Raw genomic sequence first — 13,882 nt, 5'->3', positions numbered from 1 at the left:
AGATTTCAATAAGTTTTCTTGAAAACTAAAATTTATTTTAGTTTGAATTTAGTTTGTAACTTCTTCCATTTTTTTTTTATTATTAACTGATGTTTTTGTCAGATGTTTTCATCTTGGAGTTTTACTTCCACCAAGCACCAAAATCCATAGAATTGATATTAAATTAATAATGTACCCTGCATGTTGGCTGTCATTTTTAACCTAAGGGGTGAATAAGTAGGCATTTGCGAAATTTCGGTATAAGGCATTCTTTTGCAAAATAAATACCAAAGGCAGCTGCCGATAACGGCATTTGGTTCATTTCGGATACATATGTGTGAAAGTGCAACACACAAAATATCTAGATTTGGAACGATCTCTGTGTTTGACTTTCAGGCTGATATATCTAGTGCCTGCAAACATATTCAGCATTTGTTTGGCAAATGAATGTCAACATTTCGCCCATGCCTATTAATAAGAACATGTCTTGTTGCCGGGTGAGATTGCACTATAGCCGAATGCCTCTTGGAGTGAGAGGCAAGCAGTAATAGAAAGGAAATATCTAGATCTACATTACTAAATACATTCTTTCACACCGTGCAAGTGAAATTGCTCACTTTACCATCTCTTTAACCTTTTAAAGCCGTTATGCCGTTCCATTCCGTCATAATTAGACTGGGCTTTAAAGCCGTTATGACGGAATGGAACGTCATAACTAACGGCTGTCCTGAAGCCTTCTGTGCTTCAGGGATTTAATCGCGGTCTGGAGGGCGTTCCTAGGATTGTAGGGACGCCCCCCAGATGCGATCCAATAATTGAAATCTCGCGATCGTATGCACGATCGCGTAGTTTCAATTTGTCTACATCGGAACAGTTGTTCCGATGTAGGCACTTTAACCCTGTCACGAAAGGGTTAAGAGCTGCATTTAGAGAACCTAATTAGAATAATCAAGGAAAAGAAAGTGATATTTACTTGAGAACGGGCTCCGGAGTGAGCATAGTGCAGTCGATTTCTAGGATCTGCTCCTCCTGGATAAAATGCTGCCTCCAGGTTTGGATGATGTTATTTTTCAAAGCGCATCCAACAGGTCCAAAATCATACAGTCCACTGACACCTAGTACAGCAAATAGACACAAAATAAACCAGCTTCATTTGATCAAGGATTACAGTTTTTCAGGTTCAGAATGAAAAAAAAAAAACTACACACAAAGGGCTCCATTTATCAATCATTTGAGGAATTCTCCCTTCTGTTCTCCTATCAGTTCTCCACTGCTCTCCTTGGGAGAGGCGCACATGTGCGCCCATATTTATCATAAAAAAGTTGTTTTTTTTCTCCATGGGAGAGCTGAGGAGAGCTGGGGAGAACTAAATGATAAATTTCTCCAGTTTGATTAGTATCTTCTCCTTATTTATCACTAAAAATAAGCAACTATTCTTCATGTCAATCAAATATAAACCAATAGAAATCTTTATACAGCCTTCCTAGTAGCTTTGTTAACGCCCCTCTTCAGCAAACTTTCATATAAGAAAATAGATCTACATTTTCATTGTTTTTGCGCTTCAATTTTAGCGCTTTTTCATATCTTATTTTTATGCCCCAATAGATATCATTTTTGTGCTCTGTTATATATTATTTTGGTGCTCCATTATATTTATTTTTTTACTCCATCATAAATTATTATTGCACTCCAATAACCATCATTATTGTGCTTTGTTATAGATCATTTTTGCACCTTGTAGATCCCTTTTTTGTGTGTAACTACTTCTACAACTAGTAGAGAATAGATTTCTAATGCTGTTCTCCACTTTAGCTATGGAGAACTTTAAGGTAGGAACTTGCAGGAGAACTTTCAGTCCTCCACAGGAGAATATCAATGATAAATTTGTAACTAGGAGAATTATTAGGAGAACTATATGAAATACGACTAAAAACAGAATTTATGTTTACCTGATAAATTTCTTTCTCCTACGGTGTGTCCGGTCCACGGCTTCATCCTTACTTGTGGGATATTCTCATTCCCTACAGGAAATGGCAAAGAGCACACTGCAAAGCTGTCCATATAGCCCCCCTCTGGCTCCGCTCCCCAGTCATTCGACCGACGCTTAGGAGAAAAAGGAGAAACCATAAGGTGCCGTGGTGACTGTAGTGTACAGAAAAATAAAAATTTTAAACCTGACTAAAAGCCAGGGCGGGCCGTGGACCGGACACACCGTAGGAGAAAGAAATTTATCAGGTAAACATAAATTCTGTTTTCTCCTACATTGGTGTGTCCGGTCCACGGCTTCATCCTTACTTGTGGGAACCAATACCAAAGCTTTAGGACACGGATGAAGGGAGGGAACAAGTCAGGTAACCTAAACGGAAGGCACCACAGCTTGCAAAACTTTTCTCCCCAAAACAGCCTCCGAAGAAGCATAAGTATCGAATTTGTAAAATTTGGCAAAAGTATGCAGAGAAGACCAAGTCGCTGCCTTACAGATCTGTTCAACAGAAGCCTCATTCTTGAAGGCCCATGTGGAAGCCACAGCTCTAGTAGAGTGAGCTGTAATTCGGTCAGGAGGCTGACGGCCGGCAGTCTCATAAGCCAAACGGATGATGCTTTTTAGCCAAAAGGAAAGAGAGGTAGCAGTAGCTTTCTGACCTCTCCTCTTACCAGAATAGACGACAAAGAAGATGTCTGTCTGAAATCCTTTGTTGCTTCTAAAAAGAATTTTAAAGCACAAACTACATCTAAGTTATGTAACAAAAGTTCCTTCTTCGAAACTGGATTCGGACACAGAGAAGGAACAACTATTTCCTGGTTAATATTCCTATTGGAAACCACTTTTGGAAGAAAACCAGGCTTAGTACGTAAAACTACCTTATCTGTATGGAATATCAGATAGGGTGAAGAACGCTGCAAAGCAGACAATTCGGAAACTCTTCTAGCTGAAGAAATAGCAACCAAAAACAGAACTTCCCAAGATAGTAATTTAATATCTATGGAATGCAAAGGTTCAAACGGAACCCCTTGAAGAACTGAAAGAACTAAATTTAGACTCCATGGAGGAGACATAGGTCTGTAGACAGGCTTGATTCTAACTAATGCCTGTACAAACGCCTGTACATCTGGCACGGCTGCCAGACGTTTGTGCAACAAGACAGACAGAGCAGATATCTGTCCTTTTAGAGAACTAGCTGACAAACCTTTATCCAAACCCTCTTGGAGAAAGGAAAGAATCCTAGGAATTCTAATTTTACTCCAAGAGTAACCCTTGGATTCGCACCAACAGATATATTTTTGCCATATCTTATGGTAAATTTTCCTAGTCACAGGTTTTCTGGCCTGAACCAGAGCATCTATAACCGAATCCGAAAACCCACGCTTAGAAAGAATCAAGCGTTCAATTTCCAAGCAGTCAGTTGCAGAGAAACTAGATTTGGATGTTCGAATGGACCTTGTACTAGAAGGTCCTGCCTCAAAGGTAGCTTCCATGGTGGAGCCGAGGACATATTCACCAGGTCTGCATACCAAGTCCTGCGTGGCCATGCAGGAGCTATTAGAATCACAGAGGCCTTCTCCTGTTTGATCCTGGCTACAAGCCTGGGAAGGAGAGGGAACGGTGGAAACACATAAGCTAGATTGAACGACCAAGGCGCCACCAATGCATCTACTAGTGTCGCCTTGGGATCCCTGGATCTGGACCCGTAGCGAGGAACCTTGGAGTTCTGACGAGACGCCATCAGATCCATATCTGGAATGCCCCATAGTTGAATTAACTGGGCAAAGACCTCCGGGTGGAGTTCCCACTCCCCCGGATGGAAAGTCTGACAACTCAAATAATCCGCCTCCCAGTTGTCCACTCCTGGGATGTGAATTGCAGATAGATGGCAGGAGTGATCCTCCGCCCATTTGATGATCATGGATACCTCTCTCATCGCCAGGGAACTCTTTGTTCCTCCCTGATGATTGATGTACGCTACAGTCGTCATGTTGTCCGACTGAAATCTTATGAACCTGGCCTTCGCTAGTTGAGGCCAAGCCAAGAGCGCGTTGAATATCGCTCTCAGTTCCAAAATGTTTAATCGGGAGAAGAGACTCTTCCCGAGACCATAGACCCTGAGCTTTCAGGGAGCCCCAGACCGCGCCCCAGCCTAAGAGACTGGCATCAGTCGTGACAATGATCCACTATGGTCTGCGGAAACTCATTCCCTGAGACAGGTGATCCTGAGCCAACCACCAGAGGAGTGAGTCTCTGGTTATCTGGTCCACTTGAATCTGGGGAGACAAGTCTGCATAATCCCCATTCCACTGTTTGAGCATGCACAGTTGCAATGGTCTTAAATGAATTAGAGCAAAAGGAACCACGTCCATTGCCGCAACCATTAGTCCTATTACCTCCATGCACTGAGCTATGGAGGGCTGAGGAATAGATTGAAGAACTCGACAAGCGTTTAGAAGCTTCAACTTTCTGACCTCTGTCAGAAAAATCTTCATTTCCACCGAGTCTATTACTGTTCCAAGAAAGGGAACCCTTGTGGACGGGGACAGGGAACTCTTTTCTATGTTCACCTTCCACCCGTGACATCTGAGAAAGGCTAAAACAATGTTTGTATGAGCCCTTGCTATGGGAAGGGACGACGCTTGAATTAGAATGTCGTCTAGGTAAGGTGCTACTGCAATGCCCCTCGGCCTTAGGACCGCTAGAAGGGACCCTAGCACCTTTCTGAAAATTCTGGGAGCAGTGGCTAAACCGAACGGAAGAGCCACGAACTGGTAATGTTTGTCCAGAAAGGCGAACCTGAGGAACTGATGATGATCTTTGTGGATAGGAATACGCAGGTACGCATCCTTTAGGTCCACGGTAGTCATATATTGACCCTCCTGGATCGTTGGTAAAATCGTCTGAATGGTTTCCATTTTGAATGATGGAACTCTGAGGAATTTGTTTAGAATTTTTAAGTCCAGAATTGGCCTGAAAGTTCCTTCTTTTTTGGGAACTACAAACAGGTTTGAGTAAAAACCCAGACCTTGTTCCGCTGTTGGAACTGGGTGTATCACTCCCATCTTTAACAGGTCTCCAACGCAACGTAAGAATGCCTGTCTCTTTATCTGGTCTAAAGATAAGCGAGACATGTGGAACCTTCCCCTTGGAGGAAGTTCCTTGAACTCTAGAAGATACCCCTGAGAGACAATTTCTAGTGCCCAGGGGTCCGGAACATCTCTTGCCCAAGCCTGAGCAAAGAGAGAAAGTCTGCCCCCTACTAGATCTGGTCCCGGATCGGGGGCTATCCCTTCATGCTGTCTTGGTAGCAGCAGCAGGCTTTTTGGCCTGTTTTCCCTTGTTCCAGCCTTGCAATGGTTTCCATGCTGGTTTAGGCTGGGAAGTATTACCCTCTTGTCTAGAGGCTGCAGAGTTAGAAGCCGGTCCGTTCCTGAAATTGCGAAAGGAACGAAAATTAGACTTATTCTTAGCCTTGAAAGGCCTATCCTGTGGAAGGGCATGGCCCTTTCCCCCAGTGATGTCTGAAATAATCCCCTTCAATTCTGGCCCGAAAAGGGTCTTACCTTTGAAAGAAATATTAAGCAATTTTGTTTTGGACGACAGATCCGCCGACCAAGATTTTAGCCAAAGCGCCCTGCGCGCCACTATTGCAAAACCTGAATTTTTCGCCGCTAATTTAGCTAATTGAAAAGCGGCATCCAAAATAAAGGAATTAGCCAACTTTAGTGCGTGAATTCTGTCCATGACCTCATCATATGGAGTCTCCTTTTGGAGCGAATTTTCTAGTTCATCGAACCAAAAAGACGCCGCCGTGGTGACAGGAATAATGCACGAAATTGGTTGAAGAAGGAAACCTTGCTGAACAAAAATCTTCTTAAGCAATCCTTCCAATTTTTTATCCATAGGATCTTTGAAAGCGCAACTGTCCTCTATAGGAATAGTTGTGCGCTTAGCTAATGTTGAAACTGCCCCCTCTACCTTAGGGACCGTTTGCCATGCATCCCTTCTGGGGTCGACAATGGGGAACATTTTCTTAAATATAGGAGGGGGAACAAAAAGGTACACCTGGCTTCTCCCACTCCTTAGTCACTATGTCCGCCACCCTCTTGGGTATCGGAAAAGCATCAGCGTGCACTGGGACCTCTAAGAATTTGTCCATTTTGCACAACTTCTCTGGAATCACCAAAGTATCACAATCATCAAGGGTAGCTAGCACCTCCTTAAGCAGAGCGCGGAGATGTTCTAGCTTAAATTTAAATGCCACGATGTCAGGTTCTGCCTGCTGAGAAATTTTTCCTGAGTCAGAAATTTCTCCCTCAGACAGACCCTCCCTCACTGCTAACTCAGATTGATGTGAGGGCATAACAGATAAATTATCGTCAGCGCCTACTTGCTCATCCTCTGTATTTAAAACTGAGCAATCACGCTTTCTAGGAAATGCTGGCAGTTTGGATAAAAGAGCTGCTAGAGAATTATCCATTACTGCTGTTAATTGCTGCATAGTAACAAGCATTGGCGCGCTAGATGTACTAGGTATCGCCTGCGCGGGCAAAGCTGGTATTGACACAGAAGGAGAGGATGATGAACTATCCCCACTACCTTCATTTAAAGAATCATCTTGGGCAACATTATTAAATGTGACAGAACTGTCCTTACTCTGTTTGGACGCCATGGCACAATTCGCACATACATTTAATGGGGGAACCACCTTGGCCTCCATACACACAGAACATAGGCTATCTGAAGGTACAGACATGTTAAACAGACTTAGGCAGGCTTTTAATGCAATAAAAACAATTTTAAACAAAACCGTTACTGTCTCTTTAATTAATAAAAAGGGCACACTTTTTTTCTGAATGATCGAAAAAACATCAAAGAAATATCCGATCTTTATGAAATTTATACCCCAGTGTCTTAATGCTTTAAAAGTATTGCACACCAGATTTCAAGTCCCTTAACCCCTAAATGACCAAACCGGAGCCAATAATCACAATTGACCGGTTTAAACACACTACAGTCCCTGCCACAGACTTTGCTGCGGCTTTTACCTTCCTTAGGGGTTATTCACAATAGTAATAAGCCTCTCTGAGTCCTTTTCTAAAGGCGCGAAAATGAGGCCTCCTCCCTCTGCATTCCAGAGTGAAGGGGCCTTTCTGACAAGATTAGGTGTCTAAACGACTGCCAGGCGCAAATAAACGTCCCCAAAAGTGTTTCAAAGTTTGCAAAACACTCCAAATGTCATATAAACATGATAAAAATCAATCGATTTAGCCCACAAAAGTGTCAACCAGCATAGAGCCCAAGTTATAAGCCTTAATTCTGTAACTGAGTCTAAGAAAATGGCTTACCTATCCCATAAGGGAAAACTGACAGTCTTCTAGCATTACTAGGTCTTGTTAGAAAAGTGACTGACCATACCTGAAGCAGATAAGCCTGCAAACTGTTCCCCCCAAACTGAAGTTCTCTGGTTTCAACAGTCCTGCGTGGGAACAGCAATGGATTTTAGTTACTGGTGCTAAAATCATACTCCTCTTTTAACAGAAATCTTCATCACTTTCTGTTGTAGAGTAAATAGTACAAACCGGCACTATTTTAAAATAACAAACTCTTGATAGAAGAAATAAAACTACAACTAACACCACATACTCTTTACCATCCCCGTGGAGATGCTACTTGTTCAGAGCGGCAAAGAAAATGACTGGGGGGCGGAGCCAGAGGGGGGGCTATATGGACAGCTTTGCTGTGTGCTCTCTTTGCCATTTCCTGTAGGGAATGAGAATATCCCACAAGTAAGGATGAAGCCGTGGACCGGACACACCAATGTAGGAGAAAAGATCTAATTTAACCCTTTTTTTGGAGAACATGTTCTCCAAGGAGAGTTAGAACAGAGTAGGAGAATTTTACAGTCAAACTTGCCCAATTTTAGGAGTATTTTTGAATGATAAATAGGAGAATTATTTCTCATGAGAACTTTTAGGAGAAAATATAGGAGAATTGGAATGATAAAAAGAGCCCAAAGTGCCCACATTTAAAAAGTGTGTATAGCAAGATACAATATTTACATGACAGTGAGGCTCTGGGCCTGATTCAGAAGTTTGCTGGCACAGAGACAAATCATGCAAACAAAAAATAATAAATGTGAGCTTTATATTGTAATAACTATTAGGTGTAAATCCAGAGCCCTCATTAACAAGATGAACAGCTGGACGCCATGTGGGGCAAGCAACGACTGGATTACGCCAGATTGCTCATCGTACAGCTAAAGGAAGTATGAGATGTGGGCGGAGGAACAGCACAATGTTTACCATCACTAGATGATAAATATTTTACAAATAAAACGTCTTGATAAAATGTCATAAATGAAAGGGCCCCTGTTTTGAAGAGTAATTGTATATACTGTTCAGTTAAATACAAAACCTTACAATCACTTTAATATACATTAACTTTTAATAAACTAAAAACTAAATTTCTGCCTGTTTCTAAATCACTAAAGACAGTCTGTTAACGCATGCTTTATTAGCTTTTCACAACAGGAGACTGCTAATTCATGTGGGCCATATATATAACATTGTGCTCTCTCCAGTGGTTGCGCAGAACACAGCTAAAATGCAAGTCAATACATAATAAATAGCCATGTGATCAGAGGACAGTCTGCAGAGGCTTAGATACAAGGTAATCACAGAGGTTAAAAGTATCCCTACCACTTCCCCTATCCCCCAGTCATTCTGCCGAGGGAACAAGGAAAAGTAGGAGAAACGTCAGGGTATAAAGGTGCCCAAAGAAATAATATAAAAAAAAGGGAGCCACCCGTCAAAACATAAAATTACTGGCGGGGTCGTGAACTCTCCCTGCCAGGAAGGAAAGGAATTTATCTGGTAAGCATAAATTATGTTTTCCTTCCATAAGGAAGGGAAAGTCCACGATTTCATTCCATACTGTTGGGAAAACTATACCCAAGCTCCAGAAGACATTGAATGAATGAATAACGGGAGGGAACAGAAAAGAGGCGGACCCTATTCTGAGCCTGCAAAACATTTCTCCCGAAAGCTGCTTCAGCCAAAGCAAACACATCAAACTTGTAAAATTTATAGAGAAAAAAAAGTGTGTAAGGAGGACCAGGTAGCCGCCTTACAAATCTGATCCATTGAGGCTTTGTTCTTAAAAGCCCAAGAGGAAGCCACTGCTCTAGTGGAATGATCAGCTATCCTCTCTGTCTCATAAGCTAAGAGGATGACACTCCTCAACCAGAAAGATAGAGAACTCGTGGTAACCTTTCTGCCCCTTAACCAGATAAGGGGGGGGGGGGGGGTCACATTGCAAAGCAGAAATCTCAGAAACTCTGCGCGAAGAGGCAATAGCAAAAAAAAATAAAAATAAATATTCGTCAACAGTATGTATAGGCTCAAACGGAGCCTGCTGCAAAACACTAAGAACAAGATTGAGGCTCCATGGTGGAGCCCCAGATCTAAACACAGGTCTGATCCTAGCCAGAGCCTTAACAAAGGACTGCACATTCAAAAGCTAGGCTAATATTTTGTGCAGTAACACCGACAGGGCCGATATCTGCCCCTTCAGGGAACTAGCAGATAAACCCTTCTCCAGTCCATCCTGGAGAAAAGCTAAAATTCTGGCAACCTTAAGCTTATGCCAGGAAAAGCCATGCTCTTCACACCTGTACAATGTTCTCGGTGGGCTTCTTAGTCTGTTTGGACTTATTCCCGGAGTGAGCGGGCTTCCAAGTACTCTTGGGCTGCTCAGACTTGGAAGAGGACTGCTGTTGTTGCGACTTGTTAGCACGAAAGGAACGAAAATTAGACAGTTGCCGTCCCTTAGGCCTATTCTTCTTATCTTGCGGTAGGAAGGCAACTTTCCCTGCGGTAACCGTAGAGATAATGGAGTCCAGGCCTGGACCGAATAAAATCTTCCCCTTGAAGGGAAGAGAAAGGAGACTGGATTTAGAAGTCATATCCGCAGATAAAGACTTCAACCAGAGAGCCCAGCGGGCTAGAACCACAAAGCCAGCAGTCACAGATGAAGGAGTTAGCAATTCTCAGTGCCTTAATTCTCTTATGAACATCCTGGAGGGGAGTCTCCACCTCAATGAGCTCCTAAAGAGTGTCACACCAGTAGGTAACTGCTCCAGCAACCGTGGCTACATCTGCCACCGGTTGAAATAAAAACCCTGTATGTTGAAACATCTTCCTCAGAAAAGTTTCTGTTTTTTTTATCCATAGGCTCTCTAAAAGAAGAACTATCCTCCAGAGAGATTAGCAGTATGCTTATCCAGCGTGGAGATAGCGCCATCCACCTTCGGGATGGAGCCCCACAAATCTAATTGAGAGTCAGGGACCAGGAATAATTTTTTAAAAGTAAACAAGGGGGAAAAAAGAAGTTCATACTCTTTCACAATCGTTACTAATAATGTTCGCTATCTTAACTGGCACAAGAAAAGTCAGAGGGATTTGCCTATCTTTGTAAACCCTGTCTAATTTAGGGATCTTAGGCTCCTCAGGGAGTGTAGCCTCTGGAACCTCTAGAGTAAACAGAAGCTCCTTTAATAAAAAACGCAGATGCTCAATTTTAAATCTTAAAGGAGGGTTCCTCCACTGAAGTAGGTTTAGTAACTGAAGTCTCCGACTCAGAAAGTTCACCCTCTGAAGCTACAGAGGTTAACTCATCCTCGGATACCTGGGATATAGTAGCTAAATCCGACAAATATTTAGATGACTCTAGGTCAGGAGAACTATGTTTAACCTTTCTCTTGCAATTGTTAGAGCGAGGTAAGGCACTCAGGGCCGCAGACACCGCCGATTGTACCTGCGCGTTTAAGTCCGCTGGGAAAAAGCCCCCTCCAGATGGAGGATTAGTTAAGCCGCGGGGAACTGTATGTGGAGGGGGTAATGTAGAAAGGGTAGTAATTTCTCGGGACCCAGATTCCTGAGAAATAGACGGCTCCGAAAAGTTAATAGCGCTATGCCTCCCTTCTTAGACTTTAGAACAGTGTTTAGGCAAATGGAACAAAATTGAGCAGGCAGGCAAACCCCAGCCTCCTCACAATATAACAGAAATTATTAATCAGTACAGAAGGAGCAGAACCTTCAAATGTAGTATCAGAGTCCTCCATAGCTTTGTATACCCACAGAGGGACATTCAAAAAGAAATGCTTTTATTTATTTTTTTAAAACGGCACCTTAAAAGGGACACTAAACCCAAATTTTTTTCTTTCGTGATTCAGATAGAGCATGCAATTTTAAGCAACTTTCGAATTTACTTCTATTATCAATTTTTCTTCGTTATCTTGCTATCTTTATTTAAAAAAGCAGGAATGTGATGCATAGGAGCCGGTCCATTTTTGGTTTAGAAGCTGGGTTATGCTTGCTTATTGGTGAGTAAACGTAAGCCTCCAACAAGCAAGCGCTATCCATAATGCTGAAACTAAAAAGGGCTGGTTGCCAAGATTTACATTCCTGCTTTTAAAATAAAGATAGCAAAAGAACTAAGAAAAATTGATAATAGGAGTAAATAAGAAAGTTGCTTAAAATGCCATGCTCTATCTGAATCATGAAAGAAAAAAATTTGGACCCAGACAGATAACAGTGAAAATGCTCTCCTCAGGAGTGATGTCTGCAGCAGGATCTAACGAAATGAAAGAGACCAAACCCGGTCACGTGGTACTTAAGGACAGGACTTCCCCTGTTATGAAAAAGGGCGCCAGGCTATTATGAGCTGTGCAACACACACAGCCTATAAGGCTTTAAAAAAAAAAACACCTCACATTAAGCAGATATAAATCCCCAAACTGTTAATCTCCCTGAAGGAGATATTAAACCTTGATCCTATTGAGGTATAAAGGAGCCACACTGTGACCCTGTATAGCATTTTAAAATGTATATATAAAAAACAGTCTTACCATCCAGGATCCATGCTGTGGAACAGGCACAGCCTCTCAAGTGTGAAAGTCTTGCAGCAGCACTTCTGACATGGACTTGAGTGTGTAGCAGCAAGCAGTGAAACTCGACAACACCGATTGCTCAGAAGCTGTTAGCGACAGTCTGGATGGGTTCACAGAAAAAATTTCCCTGCATCTCCAGACTAACTTTCATCAATACTCTCACTGAGAAGTTGACATGATTACTTAAAACTCCAGCCCTTTCTCAAAGGGAACGAACCCACACAGGACTATCCAAATCTTCCGACACTTCTCTGCCACCTCCAATAGTGACGAAAGTCAACACACAGGACTATCCAAATCTTCCGACACTTCTCTGCCACCTCCAATAGTGACGAAAGTCAAAGAATGACCGGGGGATAGGGGGAGTGAGGGGGATATTTAAACCTTTGGCTGGGGTGTCTTTGCCTCCTCCTGGTGGCCAGGTGTTGAATATCCCAACAGTAAGGAATGAAGTCATGGACTCTCCCTGCTTTATGGAAGGAAATGTAATTAACCTAAAACATTTGAACCTCGCTGACCTTTCATGAAGCAAAGCTCATTTTGGACATAGAAAACATGAAAGTCTATATTAACAAATTAAAACATTCCATAGAAGTGAAAATATTTACAAATTCTCAGGTACTTCTTGATCTGGTGCTTAACCCTGTAATTACCTCCATAGATTGCAAACGCTTGGTCGTAAAAGAAGCGCCGTTTCAGTGTGTCTTCCATCTTAGATCTGTCTACTATATCATCCTTTGGTTGAAGAGCTAACTCCTGTAACACAAAGGGAACAATAAGAAATAAAATAACGAATAATAACTAAAACTAAGGAAGGCAGATGTCTTTAACCTAAAGAAGGTCTACTGAGATTAAACTGCTAAGTCTTTGGTGGAACAGTTACTACAAAAAAAAAAATTATGCTTACCAGATAATTTAATTTCCTTCTGTATAAGGAGAGTCCACGGCATCATTCCTTACTGTTGGGAAATACTGAACCTGGCCACCAGGAGGAGGCAAAGACACCCAAGCCAAAGGCTTAAATACCCCTCCCACTTCCTCATAACTCCAATCATTCTGCCGAGGGAACAAGGAAAAGTAGGAGAAATATCAGGATATAAATGGTGCCAGACAGAAAATATAATTTAGAAGGCCGCCCATCGGAGTACACAGGCGGAGGCCGTGGACTCTCCTTATACAGAAGGAAATTATATTATCTGGTAAGCATATTTTAAGGTTTTCCTTCTCTATATAAGGAGTCTCTACGGCATCATTCCTTACTGTTGGGAAACATATACCCAAGCTCTAGAGGACACTGAATGATAACGGGAGGAACAAAAAGAGAGGCGGACCCTTATCCGAGGGCACCACAGCCTGTAAAACTTTTTTCCCGAAAACTGCTTCCGCCAAAGCAAAAACATCAAACTTGTAAAAATTGGAAAAAGTATGTAAGGAGGACCAGGTAGCCGCCTTACAAATCTGATCCATAGAGGCCTCGTTCTTAAAAGCCCAAGAGGAAGCCACTGCTCTAGTAGAATCAGCCGTAATCCTCTGAGGAGGTTTATGTCCCGCTGTCTCATAAGCTAAGTGGATAACACTCCTTAACCAAAAAGATAAGGAAGTCGAAGAGACCTTCTAACCCTTACACTTTCCAGAATAGACAACAAACAAAGAAGAAGTTTGTCTAAAATCCTTAGTAGCCTGAAGATAGAACTTTAAGGCGCGAACCACATCCAAATTATGCAGCAAACGTTCCTTCGAAGGAGGAGGATTGGGACACAAGGAAGCAACCACAATCTCTTGGTTGATGTTGCGGTCTGATACAACCTTAGGAAGAAAACCTAACTTAGTACGTAGGACAACCTTATCAGAATGGATCACCAGATAAGGAGGCTCATATTGCAAGACAGCAAACTCAGATACTCTGCGTGCAGAAGCAATAGCCAGCAGAAAAAGAACCTTCCAGGACAAAAATGTAATGTCTA

At 42.3% G+C, this 13,882-nt stretch overlaps 1 protein-coding gene across 1 annotated transcript in view; it reads right to left on the bottom strand.

Moving 5' to 3' along the window:
• GARS1 (glycyl-tRNA synthetase 1) overlaps positions 1–13,882 on the bottom strand; it is a 123,418-nt gene that overhangs the window by 70,184 nt on the left and 39,352 nt on the right. The window contains exons 3-4 of the mRNA XM_053713773.1: positions 12,572–12,674; positions 953–1,094 (exon numbers count right to left, since the gene is read on the bottom strand). Of these exons, the coding sequence (XP_053569748.1) occupies positions 953–1,094; positions 12,572–12,674 (245 nt within the window). The remainder of the gene's footprint in view (positions 1–952; positions 1,095–12,571; positions 12,675–13,882) is intronic.

Source organism: Bombina bombina, chromosome 5, assembly GCF_027579735.1.
Source record: "Bombina bombina isolate aBomBom1 chromosome 5, aBomBom1.pri, whole genome shotgun sequence".
Lineage (NCBI taxonomy): Eukaryota > Metazoa > Chordata > Amphibia > Anura > Bombinatoridae > Bombina > Bombina bombina.
This window is presented reverse-complemented; position numbering and strand designations above follow the sequence as displayed.